The 17,307-nt window shown below is 35.4% G+C and overlaps 2 protein-coding genes across 4 annotated transcripts; both read right to left on the minus strand.

Moving 5' to 3' along the window:
• Positions 1-797: 797 nt before the first annotated feature.
• ABCG7 (ABC-2 type transporter family protein) lies at positions 798-11,558 on the minus strand. Its single transcript, XM_068637056.2, has 12 exons — positions 11,096-11,558; positions 10,637-10,827; positions 10,381-10,531; positions 9,952-10,084; positions 9,336-9,537; positions 8,502-8,778; positions 8,072-8,203; positions 7,391-7,611; positions 6,891-7,103; positions 6,661-6,745; positions 1,268-1,568; positions 798-1,197 (listed from the first exon to the last, which is right to left on the minus strand). The coding sequence occupies exons 1-12, from the start codon at positions 11,363-11,365 to the stop codon at positions 1,187-1,189; spliced, it is 2,187 nt and encodes a 728-aa protein (XP_068493157.2). The 5' UTR covers positions 11,366-11,558; the 3' UTR covers positions 798-1,186.
• Positions 11,559-12,222: 664 nt separating this feature from the next.
• On the minus strand, positions 12,223-16,489 carry LOC137829995 (1-acyl-sn-glycerol-3-phosphate acyltransferase BAT2, chloroplastic). Of its 3 annotated transcripts, none has more exons than XR_011084123.2 (8): positions 16,259-16,489; positions 16,129-16,172; positions 15,993-16,053; positions 15,632-15,793; positions 15,124-15,530; positions 14,875-14,976; positions 12,922-13,243; positions 12,223-12,570 (listed from the first exon to the last, which is right to left on the minus strand). XR_011084123.2 is itself a non-coding variant. In XM_068637058.2 (8 exons), the coding sequence occupies exons 1-7, from the start codon at positions 16,311-16,313 to the stop codon at positions 13,031-13,033; spliced, it is 1,044 nt and encodes a 347-aa protein (XP_068493159.2). In that variant the 5' UTR covers positions 16,314-16,444; the 3' UTR covers positions 12,223-12,570; positions 13,001-13,030. The 3 variants fall into 3 exon arrangements, 1 of the variants encoding a protein (XP_068493159.2); XR_016523004.1 differs by having other exon boundaries at positions 15,632-15,710; positions 16,259-16,434; XM_068637058.2 differs by having other exon boundaries at positions 13,001-13,243; positions 16,259-16,444.
• Between the last annotated feature and the right edge of the window lie 818 nt (positions 16,490-17,307).

A 17,307-nucleotide genomic window follows, 5' to 3' on the forward strand; every position in this document is an offset into this window, starting at 1 on the left:
AAGAAAATAACAAATTGATAAATTGAACTCGTGATACCGTGGCAACGGTGACAAAGGTCAAATCTCTGGGGACGAGAAAAAGCAAAGCTATTTTGACTTCTATTGATCTGTTTAATTCTATGGAAAATAAAAGGAAAGGATAAAGAAGAAGAATTTTTAAAAGGAAATAGAAACCCCTTATTTGATTCTTTTAATGGAAAAGTAATACTTGAATTCTTAAAAGAAACAAATAAATTGTCCCAGTTAAATATTAAAATTAAAAATACGTGAATAATAAACCTATAAATTGAGAAAATAATATCTATACACGCACTGAAACTATAACACGATTTTATATCTCACTTTGTTACAATTTGTTGTAGATACTAAATTTGTCAACTTTTTAATAAAAACACTAAATTCATATTTATTGCAATTTCTAATTAAATGAGTGCAATCCCTTTAAAGTGACTTTCTTATTTGTGATAAACAAAAAAAATTCAAGAAATATATCATCATTTAAACTATTTAAACGTTTTTTTGAAATGTGAACTAAATTATTTTCTATCCTTTCCTTACCAACAATAAGAAAATTTAGTTTTGCACTCGTCTCCTCCTTAAATAGTTATTTTCCATTCCGCTACTTTGATCCAATCGGTAAAAGGAGAGAAATTGCTATTCCTGTTTCTTTATTGTCTTCTGAACTTTTTACCAACGGCAGAGATTTTCCTTCAATTTTCTCCCTCCAAATATCATGTTAGGAATTGGAAAATACGCCGCGTTATCACCGGGGGAAAAATAGGAAATAAACCCACAAGTTACGTAGGAAGAAAAAATCTATTAGGCCAATGTAACTCAAGACTAAGTTCATAGAAGAAAAACACCGTGACCAACCTCAATTTTCACAAATTGTTGGTCACGGTAGTAACAGTCAAGAAAAACCAATCTCATGGATGATTCCACATAATCTCTGGCCATTGAATTATAATCAAATGAACCAACATGAGACAGTCCCGGATTATCCCCCATCACTGTTTATTATGATATGACATCTAACAGACTGTAATTCGGCCAAAATAACTAACATCCTGTAAGCATTAGCTGATGTTTTCGTTGTCCAATTATCACATTGTGTATGTGGTCTTGTTCTATAGGAAACGGCTTACTGTCTCAGTATTTGCTGGTCATCCTTTGCAAAGGTATCTTTCTACTTAGCACCTGTATTAGATAAATCAATAAATAGATGAATATCTGATATGAACAGCAGTAGGCCCAGCTGATTACAAACCTTCGAGGACAAAAGGGCCAACAAAATCTACTCTGGGTGACTCAGGGGGCTGGTTGGAATCAACTTGGACGACTGGCGGAGCCTCAAGTGTCTGATCAACTTCTTCAGAATTGATCTCCTCGAGTTTTAAAAGTGACGTGTTGTCGTCAATGTCGTCGATGGGGATTTCAAGTTGCTGGTATTTGGGTTTGTTTTTCTCGAGGAGAAGATAGGTGGTGCAATACCAAAATAGTAGTATTCTATTTTGTGCTATCACCGTATCCCTAATCCTACTTTTCCCAAAGGAAATTCGCTCTAGCGCCTGTGAAAAAGCGAAGGGAATACAAAAGTGAGTTGGTTCGGCATTCAACAAAGCACATAGAAAATAAATAAACTACTACTTTTTCCACATATTCCAAACAGTGGAAATGCAGATAGGTAATTTGTATAATTGTGTGATAGTATTCATTCCAGAAACACTTATCCAAGTGATGACAACAGATCACAATTTAATTTCAACTTAAACAGAAATGGTTGAGTGAGAGCATATTATAAGTCCAGGTTAATATTCTAAAATTATTATTTACATGATGGAGAGAGAATTAAAACATCACTACTCAAGCAACAACCATAGTTCAGTAATATTAAGAAATGGACTTTAAGCCTAACTCAACCCCATAAAACCGGCTCATAGGGTTGAGGTTTGCACCCACTTATATACAATGAAAGGCTCTAATCTCTAGTCGATGTGGGATCGCCAACACACCCCCCTCACGCCGAGACTGCCAACTCGTGCGTGGGACTATATATTATGGGTGGTCCGATAGCGGGTGGCCTAATAAGCCCAACAAACACTCGCTAGGATAGGCTCGAAATGGCTCTGATACCATATTAAGAAGTGGACTTTAAGCCTAACTCAACCCCATAAAACCGGCTCATAGGACTAGTGGAAAGAAATAGATGAAATATATTTCTGAGATTTCTTACAAATGTGATTACAGTCTCTATTTATAGACTGTTTTACAACCTAATTAAAGAAAGAAATAATAGGCAATGAAAGCCAGAAATAATGAGTGTTTAAAGCTGGACAAATCAAATAAAATCAAATCACTAACAAATCTGTCCTAATAAATATAAAATGGAATCTGCACTTAATTATAACATAATTCTCCTGATTATGCAACACTCCCCCTCAAGTTGGTGAATGTATATCTATCATTCCCAACTTGCAAGTAAGATCTTCGAATTGTTTTGTGGAAAGTCCCTTAGTAAACATATCTGCCAATTGGAGTCTTGAAGGGATGTACTCAGTGGCTATAAGACCATCATCCAACTTCTCTTTAATAAAGTTTCGATCTATCTCTACGTGCTTTGTTCGATCATGTTGAACCGGATTGTGTGCAATACTGATAGCGGACTTATTATCACATGCCAAACCCATAGGAGCTTCATATTTTATTTTTAGGTCATCAAGTATAATCTTCATCCATAAGAGTTCACACACCCCTTGAGCCATGGCTCTAAATTCTGCCTCTGCACTTGATCTTGCAACTACATTTTGCTTCTTGCTCCTCCATGTCACCAGATTTCCACCCAAGAACATGCAGTACCCTGTGGTGGATCTCCTATCAACAATCGATCCTGCATAGTCAGCATCAGTATATACTTTCATGGATAAGTTTTCCCCCTTTTTGAATAGCAATCCTTTTCCTGGAGAGGCTTTTAAGTACTGAATAATTTTATCTACTGTCTGCAAGTGTCTTTCTCTTGGATCATGCATAAATTGACTAACCACACTAACTGCATAGGCTATATCTGGCCTAATGTGTGAAAGATAAATGAGTTTTCCCACAAGTCTTTGATATTGTGTCTTCTCCACTTTTGGGTTTTCCTCATCATTCCCAATCCTATGATTTTGCTCTATTGGCACTCCAGTGGGCTTACAACCCAACTTACCAATCTCTTTGAGAAGATCAAGGATGTATTTCCTTTGAGAAATAAAGATGCCCTGTCTCGAGTAAGCAACCTCTATCCCAAGGAAGTACTTCAGCTTCCCAAGATCTTTCATTTCAAATTGAGCAGCTAGTCTCTCCCTCAAATTTTGTTTTTCAATCTCATCATCACCTGTAATAATCATATCATCTACATAGACCAAAAGTAGAGTGAGTTTACCATTCTGAGAATGTTTTATAAACAGAGTATGGTCACCTTGGCTTTTGTCGGTACCCCAAAGATACCATAGCTTGAGTTAACCTTCCAAACCAAGCACGAGGTGATTGTTTAAGACCATATAGGGCCTTCTTAAGTTTGCACGCCTTATTCCCTTCATTAACAATACCATAACCAGGTGGAATCTCCATGTATACTTCTTCCTCCAAGCTTCCATGCAAGAAGGCATTTTTAACATCAAATTGATGCATTGCCCAACCAAAGTGTGCTGCCAGGGAGAGAATAATCCTGACGGTATTCATTTTTGCCACTGGAGCAAAAGTCTCCTCATAATCGATCCCATAGGTTTGAGTGTACCCTTTTGCAACCAACCTTGCTTTATACCGATCGAGTGTGCCATCAGACTTATACTTAACTGTGTATATCCACCTACAACCCACTGCTTTCTTATCTTTTGGTCTCTCTATAATCTCCCAAGTCTCATTCCTTTCTAACGCGCTCATTTCTTCATTCATGGCTCGAATCCAGTTCTCATCTTTTAAGGCTTCTTGTACCGATGAAGGGATTTTTATAGAATCAATAGCTGAAAGAAAACTCTGGTGCTGCATAGAAAGTTTTTCTATAGACACAAATTGGGATATAGGATATTTGGCACAAGATCTTTTTTCTTTTCTCAAGGCAATAGGTAAATCATTTAGGTTAGGTTCAAAAGCAGTATTTAAGGTGTCCTCAAGAGTCTCACTGGTATGAGTTCTTACCTCCGGTTCAGACAATTGAAGTTGCTGTTCGACCAGGACGGGTTCTTGTTGCCTTCGCTGATATTGTTTTCCAAAATATTTGTCTTCATTATTCTTCTCTGGTAATGATGTTGGTGCAGGGTCTTTGTCATCCTCCCTAAGAACGAAATCCTGCAACAAAAGAAAAGGTGGCAACTCAAGGTCCTCAGCTTCTTGAATACTCTCCCCCTGAAGCTGAGAACTAGGAAAGAAAGACTCTGTTTCATGGAAGGTGACATATTTGGAAATATACACTTTACAACTTTGAGGATGATAACATTTGTACCCCTTTTTGTTGGGGGCATAACCGATGAAGACACATTTGATGGCACGAGGATCTAACTTACCCCGATAAGGACTATGAACATGGACAAAAGCAGGACAACCAAAGACACGATTCTGAAGACTATTCAACATGGGAATAGAAGGATAGAATGTGGTCATAACCTGAATAGGAGCAACACCCTCTAAAACCCGAGAGGGTAATCTATTAATCAAATAAGTGGCAGTCAGGACTGCTTCCCCCCAGTAAGATCTAGGAACAGATGTTTGGAAAAGTAAAGCTCGAGTAACCTCAAGGAGATGACGATTTTTCCTTTCAGCAACCCCATTTTGTTGAGGAGTGTCCACACATGTTAATTCATGAACAACTCCATTTTCCTCAAGGAACTTGGAAAGGTTTTGGTTCACATATTCTCTTCCATTATCAGAACGCAATCTCTTAATTGGACTTTCAAATTGTGTTTGAATCATTCTGTAAAACTTTACAAACAAGTGAAAAACTTCAGACTTATCTTTCATGAGGAATATCCAAGTAACCCGAGTACAATCATCAATAAATGAAACAAACCATTTTGCACCCGAGATATTAGGAATAGGTGAAGGTCCCCATACATCTGAATGAATAAGATCAAAAGGTTTAGAACTTTTATTACCATTGGGAGTAAAAGTTGTCCGATGGTGTTTAGCAAACTGACAAACATCACAATGAAATGACTCAGCAGACACTTTTGTAAATAAAACAGGAAATAAGGACTTTAGGGTACTAAATGGAGGATGACCAAGACGTCTGTGTTGAAGCCATATCTGAGAGGATGACCCAGATTCACGACCTTGCTGAAAATTAGAAGTGTGTGCCTGTAGTCTAGCACCCTTTTTACTTTCTTCATGTTGTAAATAATATAACCCGCCCTGCTCTTTAGCAATTCCAATAGTCTTCCCCGTGGCAAGATCCTGAAAAACACAATGGGAAGGGAAAAATACCACTGCACAATTTAAATCTTGGGTAATCTTTTGAATAGACAAGAGGTTATTGGATAGTTTGGGAACATGAAGCACATTTTTTAAAGGAAATGAAGGTTGAAGGTGAATGTTACCACAACCATTAATGGGGGTAGTGGAACCATTAGCAACAGTAATATATGGCTTACCGGATAAAGTAGTGTAGGATGAAAAAAAAGAGGAATGAGGTGTCATATGATCAGTAGCACCAGAGTCTATAATCCAGATATTTTCAGTACTAGAAGCATTAAAGGATAAAAAACTAGAACTCTTACCACTCATAGTAAAGGAACAATAGCTAGATGGCTTACTAAGGGAGTCCATGAGAGTTCAAAACCAACTTTTTTCAGATTGGCAAAATTTGATCCTGTTCACGCACACAAAAAAAAAATCCGCCGGAAAAATTTTCCAATGGCGATTTCCGGCGAGCAGTGGCAGTTCCGGCGAGCGACGGAAGTGGTGGTGGTCGGCGGTGGTCAATGGCGGTGGCAGTAACGGTCAATGGTGCAAGGTGGTGGTGGTGGTCAATGGAGAAAGGATAAGGAAAATAAAAAGTTGCAGCAATGAAGGCTGTCCAACAAAAAAAATAATTGCAGCAATGAAGGCTGTCCAAAAGAAAAATAATTGCAGCAATGAAGGCTGTCAAGAAAAATGATTACAGCAATGAAGGCTGTCAAGGAAAATGATTACAGCAATGAAGGTTGTCAAGGAAAATGATTACCGCAATGAAGGCTAAAAAATAAAAAATTGCGGAAGCAGAGTCTCTATTTATAGACTGTTTTACAACCTAATTAAAGAAAGAAATAATAGGCAATGAAAGCCAGAAATAATGAGTGTTTAAAGCTGTACAAATCAAATAAAATCAAATCACTAACAAATCTGTCCTAATAAATATAAAATGGAATCTGCACTTAATTATAACATAATTCTCTTGATTATGCAACAAGTAATATTAAAAAATACGAGTTGATTCAAAAACTGATGATGACTGGTCTTTTCTTTCAGACAGGACTTTTGTTCCACCCTCACTTGTACATATTTAGTCAAAAACCAAAACGAACCATGTTTCCCAGCTTTGTTTTCCTTTTTAAATACTTCATAAGATTTCTCTAAAGTTTTGTTGTCCAAAGGTCACTATATCCTTTTTTTTTTCAATTGAAATGAAAAGATTCATGATTCTATTCTCACCTGCTCTCCAGTTTGAATATCAAATGAATGTTGATGGTCAAATTGAAGACCACTAAATTCGTTGATAGAAACTCCCTGAAAAGCCCTGAAAGCGTGCATAAATCAATTTGATAATCTTTAGTATCAGAGCAAAGGAAACCATTATTAAACTCTGCAGGGATATTTAGCTCAATCAAGTTCTGAGTTCCTAGTTAACTCCTCTTGCTCACTCAAATCAGAAATAAGCTTACCATCTAATCAGAGAACAACTAGGAATCCAGCGGAAGATGATTGGGGTATTCTCGGGATTGACATAGTAGCCTCCAAAAACAATAAAAACTGTCATGAGAGAGGGACCTACTGCCATTGCTGCTTCAGTGGTTGGAACCATAGCACCAACAGTAAGACCCATAGCAGATGCAGCAAAAGATTCCATAGTGATAATGCCACAGAACTTTCCAAATCTAGAACATTAAACTAGTGAGTTAATTATAAGAACATTCATTGGGCACCCCCTATGTATATGTATACCCCTGCTACAGCCTTTGGAACTGAAAAATAATCCTCATAAATGAAATTATGAAACAAGGGCAATAATGGATTGTGAAGAACAGCTTAGAAAATCATGCACATTTCTCGGTCCTCTTCATATAAAAAAATATAGAAACCTTGACTCTACTATCCCAACAAAAAGTAAAATATGAAAATTTGATTCAAACTATAGCTTGTAGAGGCCAAGATAGAAACTGACCTTTGCAAAGTAGGATGAAGACGTGCCATTGGATACAAAACAGTACCAAACATTAATGGAAATGCTGCTCCAATGGGAAGCTCAGCCAACAATTTTGACAACAGATAGGGACCCAAGGAATAGGAGCCTTTAGCTCGTTCTCTATCTACAATTGCCCGTTCCTTGGGAAACACACCTACGGTTTTTGTGAGGGCAGCCATAGCTGTGTTTATTGCAGTAACCTGTGAACCTCACCATGTAATTGAGGAAAACAAACTTAGCCAACTGAATTTGTCGTGTTGAAAACATAACAAGATTTGCGTTTAAAGCATTTCAAAGTGATTGTCAAGACAATTACATAAATAAAAGATGGAACACACATAGTCGAGTGTACTAGATTTTGAATAACACAATCCCTATTAATTGGTGGTCCCCATAATATTTTTATTTTATGTCAGTAAGCAAAAATCTCGCTGTTATTTTATGAATTTCACCTTAAAAGATCAACTAAACTAACATAACTAAACTAACATGACAAATAAATAAAATAGGTGTTGATGAGTGAACATTTTATAACATAAATATCAAATTAGATATTTTTCATTTTTCTCCTTGGAACTTGTTTACATCATGAAATTATCTAGCATAGAAACATTTCACTGTTGTTGGGAAGGAAATATGAGAATCAAGAACATCACATACCTGAAGCAATCCCATTCTGTCTTGTATTGAAGTCTGAGAATTTCCCATTCTCCAAAATACTGACCCAAAGATAATTGCCGATGCAACTGACATCCTTGCCCGAACTTTGTTTGTTGGAGCATCCCTTGAAGCCTAATCCGCCAGACAATCATGAATCCAATGAATGAGAAACAAGTTTCACTACATATCTAGTAAAAATGTTGACTCCATAATATGGAGAAAATAAATAATTTAACCACACAACATACAAGATGTGAAAACGATAAATAGTAACCCCACTTTTGTGATTATATCTTGCCAAATGACTTAAGGAAACCTCAAGATACTTAAATTAGTGCAAGAGGAAAACTTTATACGGGTACTATCAAGCAATTTGTCCATGTTCTCCTATCCTATGGGAAGACAGACAACAAATTAGAAAAGGGAGGACCTGCATCCATGCTCTTTTAAGGAGCAACCAAAATTGCTTCCACCAAACTCCTTTCTTCTTTGCTACTGCCCTCTGGCTGATTTTCTTTCTACTGTTTGAGAGATTGTTTACAGCAATTGGAGTTGCATATATAACTCCTGACAACCTTTCCGAGAATGACTCAACAAGACCGTCAATTCTTTTTTTAGAGGTGTAGACACTATCAGAAGAACTGTAGTCTATGGATATAAGATCAGCCAAAAATTCAGCAGGATTTGTATGATCTGGGCACTGGTACCTGTTACATGGACAGTTACCAACCAATTATTCATAACAGTGAAAAGTCATAGATAAAAGAATAAATAACATATGCACAGGCAATGTAAAGGCTTTTCATACTGCCATCCAATCCCAAATCACCATCTGTAGTAATCTTGCTAGATTTTATGATAATCACCTCATAGTCGTAATAAGGATATTCATGATTGGTTAACAATGACAACACATGCTTATTGAACTCGTTCAAAATAATATAAAATTATTTCAATGCACTTTTTTTTTACTCTAATTTAAATATTTGCAACAAACAAACAGTATGAAGATAGGGACTGTGATTTTGGATTGATCAATGAACACATAGATTGTTAGTCTGGATTTCTTGGCTTTGCTAGAAGTATACCAATTTAAATTAAGATTGTCGAATAATACAGACAGAAATGGTTATGTTATCAACTGAGTATAAAGAAGTCAGTTACAAAGAAAAAGGTTGTAAAGTAATATAATATTCAGACTTAAGAGAATTCCTAGTGTGGAGAGTGTATAATGGCATAATATAAATAAGACTAAGATGATAACCCAAATTTTGAGAAGTATGCCAGTGGTTCATCACGAGCAGGACCAGCATAAACAAGCGAACCCTCTGTTAGCAAGATGATATCGTCAAATTTACTATACACTGAACCTCTTGGTTGATGTATAGAACATATAACAGTATGACCATCTTGTGCAAGTTGCTGGAGAGTTTCCATGACTTTCTCAGCCTGGAAGGCATCAAGTCCTGAAAGCACACAAAGAAACTTGAAGACAAAATAAGCAAAGTGACAGAGCTGATAATTGTCTGTAAAAATTGACCACATTTGGAAGCAACTACTGGCTGGGAAAATCCATTTATACAATATTACATCAAAGACATAAAAAAGGGACTTTTTGTGACAAAATCATCAAAGGTGAAAAGGTGTATTTGTACATGCTAATATGCTATATGTTGCATAGATTAAAATACAAGAAATCCCTCAAATAAATGTCAATGTTAGAAAAACCAGTTCTGGTTCAAAACTTATCTCCCTGAACTATTTCTTAATATTTATTTATATGCACCATATATTCTTGCTTTACGGACCATGCACATAGACTATATCATATGCAAAGTTTAAATTCAATTCAAAAGCAAACTTTGCAAGCGTGTGATCACCTGTTGTGGGTTCATCGGAAAATATAACAGATGGACTTGCAAGCAGTTCACATGCCATGGACAAGCGTTTCTTTTCCCCACCACTAATTCCACGAACTTTTGCATCACCAACATTGGTATCAGCACAACTAACCTTTTGAAGAAAAAACAGACAGATGCCAAAGGGAGTATCAGTACCATACAACTATCAGCAAGTGCAACACATTTTGTATCATAAATCTGAAAGGGGAAAGCTGAAAAAACTATTTAAATACAAATTGTAGTTGCAGACTTGTAGCTGATCACAATGGATGAATTGAAATTCATTCTTCAAGGAAAATATAAAGGATTGTAGAATAACCTATTTAAAACTGTTCTTATATTCTAATATACTAGCAGTAACCACTTTGCACTAAACAGATTATGGCCGGAATACAAAAGCAATCATACCAAGCCTAGTTTGAAAAGAAGAGTGTTCACGAACTCATCCCTCTCTTCCGCAGAAGATATGTCGGGAAGCTGAAGTTCGGTAGCAAGAGATAAAGTCTCCCTCACAGTGAGCTGCGAGAAAAAGAGATCCTCCTGTCTCACATATGCAAACCTACACCAATAAGGAAAGGCATCTTAATTAATCTTCTTTTCGGCAAGCAACTGAAAACATTAAAAAAAATTACAGCAAATACAATTCATAAACAAACAAGCATACTTGTACGTGTTCTTCGAAGCAGGCTTTCCATTGAACTCCAAAACACCACTCAAATGCAACCGAGGAGAGGCCGTGAGCTGACCCGCAAGAACATTAAGCAACGTTGTCTTCCCTGAACCTGAAGGTCCCATTATGGCTAATAACCTTCCAGGCCTCGCTTCTCCACTGACATTTCTAAGCAGAAATCTCACCTATTCATTAACATCACCATCCAATAATCACCAAATTATAAAAAATAAACCAAAAAAAAATCAACAAATCCCTAAGATACACTACTAAGCAACTAATACAAAGGTTCATGTGAAACATGCAAATTACAAAGGTAGAAGCAAAATGCAGAGAGCATGTAACGAAATGATTAACAGACTAATTACAATAAAGATCCAAAGCCTGCAATACTCAAGCTCAATCAACAGTATGTTAGATAGCATCCAAAAATAGAAGGAAACAGGAACTCACGGACTTGGAGGATTTATCCGAAAGGGAGCAATTGATGTTTCTCCAGCTGATTGTGACCGGTGTGACCTTTCCGGTGGCACCAGCTTCGGAATCGTCAGAACCGTTCTCCAGCGTATCATCGGGGTCGTTTTCCGGCGGGAGAGCAGGGCCGGGAGCGGAGAAGACGCGGACGAGGAAGGAGATGGCGACAGCGATGGCGACCTGGCCGAAGCCACTGCCGCCGAAACCGACGATCATTTGGTGCACTTTTTTCCCGCCAAAACCCGCCATTGTCGTCTCTTCTCTTCCGTCTGAAGTGTGCACTGTGAAACCGAGTGTGAAGTGCGTGTTCTGAACGTCAGAGGTAAAGTATCCCAACGGAATAACGACGTCGTTTTAGTCGCGAAGTGAAGAACAACGGTGACACGTGTCCGCGAAGGGATTAGATAAGGTGCCTAGGAAAAGACAAAATAGCAAGCCAAAAACAATCCAATTAAGAAGAATATGCTATTTTTAAATCAATTCAACCCAAATTATTTATTATTAAAAAATCGTTAAAATGCTCATTAAATAAATAACTTTAGTAAAATAGGGAATATCAAGTTGCTTCTTTTTTAGAAACTATTTAACTTTAGTTTTAAAAAACTGAGAACAACTTTGTGAGAGTTTAACCTAACAAAAGAAGAATAACTATATCAACGATTATATTTTCTCAAGTTCATAAACGAATGATGATTTTCTTTTAGGGCTGTCAAAATAAATTCTTTAAGGTGAAAATATTTAAAAGTATTACACAAAAAATTAAGGTGAAAGCAACCCTTTAACTATAAAAAATACTAAATATATTCGATTACTTGTAGTTAAAAATTAAAAAAAGAAAAACATAGAAACCAATGAAATTCAATTTATTATGTTAGTCTATCAACATTTTTGTACTACATTGACAATAATCCAGCATCTAGAGTTCCTATAAAAGAAAGTTGATGTCTGAAAGATCCCTTCAATTAATGACAAAATCATTTCCCAAAAATATTAAGAGATGGTAATGATACTTGTTTCTAAATTTTCAGGGACTATTTATAATGAATTGTCTTTTCTTGTTGCAATAAAAGATAAAGAATTAAATTGAATAAAAACAGTATAAAATGTACTAAAAAAAACTACCTTAACTTGCCTAATGTAAGCATTAGAAAATGGTTATAAAATACATATCCTTCTAAAAAAACACAGCTTATTGTGTTGGACCATTTATACGGTACATTGCCAAATTCCCCATTATTAGGTGAAGAATGGATTAGTTACTTTTTCGACATTTTCTTGCACATAATGTAAAATCTTCTCATAAAAGGTGAAAAGTCGTCTAAAAACTTAAGCATCAGTGATTCTGACATCTAAAAATCCTTGTGTAAGTGTAATGCAGGCCCCTACTTTCTCCTGAAGAAAATCACCAGGTGTTCCAACGTGAATCAAGATAGTCCCACCTAAGCAAAGCATGACTGCAACACAGGAAGTAACAAAATATTCAGTAAGAACATGATAATTCATCTCAGAAACATTCCCAAAAAAGAAAACAACATGCACACAGGATTAAATTTGCGAAGTTGTCATCTTATAGCAGTAACAAATAATGAATAGGGTTCGTAGAAACAAAATAAATAGTACACATATCTGATCACCTTGATCCATACAATACCAAAATATGCTTGCTACAAAATACTAATGATCCCTACTCCCTAATAAAAAAAACATCTTAGTCATTATATTTATTTAATTTAATATATTTTACAAAAAGATTCTGTAAAACTTGTGTTTGAAATTCATGAAGGGATAAGACGAAAGCACTTTACTCTTTCATTTCAAATTTCAAGAGGGAATCCATTCTCCAACGAAGATGCAGGCATTTGATTATATAACTACATAGCTCACTTCAGGAAGAACACTTTTGCCGTCTATTTATCAGCTTTGAGTCAGTACACTTGCGATTGCCTTCCTAGCCTCTTCGCATAACATGTCAGATTCCTTTCCAATAATGGGTTTATGTATAACCACTTTCACAGAACCAACGTTCACTATACCCTCCTTTCCTGCAGGCATGATTTGACCAGTTCCAATAAGGGTAATAGGTACGAGTGGAGCATTTGTCTTAGCAGCTACACTGAAAGCACCCTTCTGCAAATTCCCCAAAGAAAGTTGCAAAAGAATCGAGTCAGTTCACTGATTTAAGTCTCAGACAGTAAAGATATGTACAAAACAGAAAATAAAATAGTTGAAATTAATTTATTTCGAGTTACATTCCATAATCATCATACAAGCCAAATCCTGAGAGTCAATTATGCTTTACTCACCACCACAAACCTAGTGTAGTCACTGCGTTAAATTCCCATGCCCCATTCTAATTTTCATATCCAGTATACTTAACTTTCTGTCAGTATGGGAAAACTGAATACACTCCTGTATTTTTTAAGGTATTATCTTCTTTTACCAAAGGCATTTATTAATTTCATTTCACTATCCTATTTTTTTATTATATTATTATAACAAATGCTTTCCTTGTATTGTGCTATCTATTGTAATATACAAATTGTCCAGCCGACACCACCTATTGGCTGGAGAGCACATTGGAGCTAACCTTTTTCTCCCAGCTCTTCTACTTTTAATTTTATTTAAAAACTATGCAGAGCAAATACACTCTCTTGTTTGATAATAAACTTCATGTTCATTAACAACATTCACGAAACATACTGGTAGGTAGGTATAGGAAAGTATTATCAGTATGTATTATTTCTGTTCTTCCTACGTTTCCATCCATTTACAACTTGTAGCATGTTACCAAAGAAAGACCATTGTTAGTCGCTTAGCTGTCACCATCCTATAGTTGAAACCCAAAAAATAATTTTTCTTTCTCTTCCAGCCTTTTTCCCATTATTCTCTATTTTGCCGCTAATTCAACACTAACTCCTGCAATTCGAGACTTAGTATTTTCTCCTATTTCACACAACCTTCCAGTCAACAACAGTGTCTGCTTCTACTCTTTTACCCTTTTTATTTTCTTTGGGTGGTTTCTTAATGAGTTTCTCGACCTTTTTAATCGGAGTTGGTCGATGAATTAACTGGCAACTGAATTCAGTGACAAAGCATGCCAAAAAAAACCAGCAACGTGTTGCTTTTACCTCCTTGGCCATGCAATATTTCATGCAGTACAGCTCATTTGAAAGCACATCATTACAGCCATCTTCATTCTGTATTACTCTATAATGCAATGCAAGTTTTGTTATAGTCTACAATTCAGTTCTTATTCTTTTAGGGGTCATCTTACGTTACTATTGCTGGATTAGGTTTGTATTCCTTGCAGTACTCTAGTACTAGACCTATATGATTAATGAAATAATTAGTATAAATAGGTGTAATAAGTTTTTAGGATAGTGATTATAGCACATCTTACAACAAGTGATATATTATATCTTACTCTTATCTTCCCATCCTTACTCTTATCTTCCCTGCCCTTTATTTTTTCGGACAATTGATTAATAACTGTTGTACAGCGGAAGTGGTAAAGAGGGATTACTACCATGGTCACCATGCAATTTATAATAGAGAACTTCTTTCTAATATAAAAATGCTAATACAAAATCAGTTATTTTTCTACCACGTACACTCGTAATAATCAACAAACTTCAAGCCTTTAATGGATCCTTTCCTATCTAACTTGGATCTCAGAGTCCATCAGTTTATTCCTAGATTATAATTATCTATAAACATGGCAATGGTTAATGATTACAAGAATTTAGACACAAACTCACCTTGAATGTGCCTAGTTTTCCATCTTTACTGCGTGTTCCCTCTGGAAAGAAAAAAACAGAGGCTCCTTTCTTTATCAAATCCATGCATCGTTTAAGACAGTCCTATAGATTAAGAAGCAAACAAAACTGTGACTTGAAGGTCATTCATATCTTTTAAGCCAAAGGGGGGAATGAATTCCCAGAAAACAGTACCATCCAAATAAGAACTGGTTAAAATTAACAGCAATAACAATAATAGAGAAAGAATACCAGCTGACTTCGGCTGTCCATGCGCTTCAAAGGAATGACACCCAAAAGAAACATTGCCCACCCAATTATTGGAAAGAGAAATATCCCGGTCTTGCTAATGAACTTGAAGCTTCTTCCTAATGTAAGAAGAGTATATATGTCTAGAAAACTCTGATGATTCGAAACATACACAGCAGGGGTATCTGGGGGTGGCAGATTCTCCATTCCCTCAAATTCAATTTTGAAAAATGGTGCTACAGTCAATGCAGCCCACACTTTGGCAACAAAATGATGGAACTTTCTTCGATGGCGATCAAACAGGAGTACCAACGGATGTCCAGCCAACATCAGTACAAAAAGAAATATGGCACTGAAGGCTGTGACAACATAAAAGCAAGCTCCCCTGACTTTAGATTCCACTTTCAGCTCTGCAAGTAAGTGAAGATAAATACTTGACAAAATAAATCAGCATCCCAGTTCAAACACAAATCACACAAAAATCTAACCAAATAGAACGTATTATACATACCAGGTAGCAAATAGCCATCTTCGGCAGACCCAGCTGCAGTAAGTTCAGATCTAACAACTACATCTCTGGGAAATTTATTCTGAACAAGAAATTTAGTACTATCAAACAGCCATGATACATTTTCAAGCTTCTTGGAGATTCCTAGCATGCTACATTGAGGAGCTACAGAGGAAAAGCAAGATAAATAATAAATAAAACGACAATCAGTCATTTACCAATTCACTATATACAATCATTACACCCTCAGCCATGTATCAAGAAGAAACAAACAAACTAACAAACAAACACCAGATTAGTAAAGAATCTTTTGAAATGTAAGTTGTTATTAAGAATGCATAATCAGATAGACCCACACACTTACCCTTATGTGAAGTCCACAAAATTGGGTGCTTATAAGTTGTTGCAGAACGGTGAGAACACAACTGCAACAGGAATGGGATTCAATAAAAAAAAAAACTAAAACATGAAACGGAATAGAATGATAAAGAAATACTTACAAGGGTGGAAGAGGATCCCGCGAAGAATCTCGCTTCATTGTGGCCTAAAGATGAAAAGATGGGAAAGAAATTAGTAAAAATCGTTGTGGGGAGTTAGAGAAAGAAATAAGAGAAGAAAAAAATGACTAACCTAGGTAAAGACGATGGTGGATTGGAGAAGGGGAAGAGAGAAAAGTGATTTCCATGGCATCGAAATTGATTTAGGGTTTGAATTGTGCTTTTTCGAATTTGTAGTCGTAAATTTCAAAGTATCATATCGTTCAAATCAATCACCGGTATCTTTTGTTTCTTGGCAGAATTCAGTTCAGGAAGTATATCACATTAGCTTTAATAATTCTTTTGTATTATCCTTTTATGCCAATTTTTGTTTTGGCTCAATTATAAACTATAGAATTATTATTTTATATTTAAAAAATATTTTTTTATTCCACTCTTCTTCATCTTCATCTTCATCTTCATCTTCTTTTTTCCATGTCCATTTCTTCTCTTTTCCACCATACTCAATCTCTTCTTCTCTCTTTCCTTTTTCATTTAAATGAATTTGACTTTGTTTAAAATGAAAAACATCCATAATATTTTAGAAAGCAACTAATTGATTTTAAAAAATGTTGTTGAACAAGGTAATATTTCTAGATTAAGTTGGTTTAATAAACATTTCCCACGAAATTATCATAGACAGCTCAATCTCTTCTTCAAAATCAAACTTAAATAAATTTATACACAAATTTAAAAAATTTAATACAACTAGTTAATCAAATGTGATATCTGAGAAACTCTTCTATACTTACTAATGGAAAAATATTCAGCTTATAAAGATGTGTCTTCTAAAACCAAAACTATATCGTGAAGTAATTATCTAAAAGTACATTATAAAAAAAACTGGAATCTTTGTGAAATTATTTATAATTAGTCAACTATAATTATAATTAAGTTTGTGTATGTGTTACACTATTGTATGAACATTGATTATTAAAACAATAGTATGTTAATTAGTTATTTGTAGAGTTTAAAATTGGTTAGTTTAAAAAAGAGAGTGAAATAAATAGTGTACTATACATTACCGATCACGCAATTGAAAATTAAAAAATAATAATCCATCATATTTTGATAAATTTATTATTTAAGAAATTATATTAACATAATCAATATTATAAAATGTTTGCCTAATACAAGAATTAA

This window comes from Phaseolus vulgaris, chromosome 7 (genome assembly GCF_051622355.1).
Source record: "Phaseolus vulgaris cultivar YP4 chromosome 7, ASM5162235v1, whole genome shotgun sequence".
Classification (NCBI taxonomy): Eukaryota; Viridiplantae; Streptophyta; class Magnoliopsida; order Fabales; family Fabaceae; genus Phaseolus; species Phaseolus vulgaris.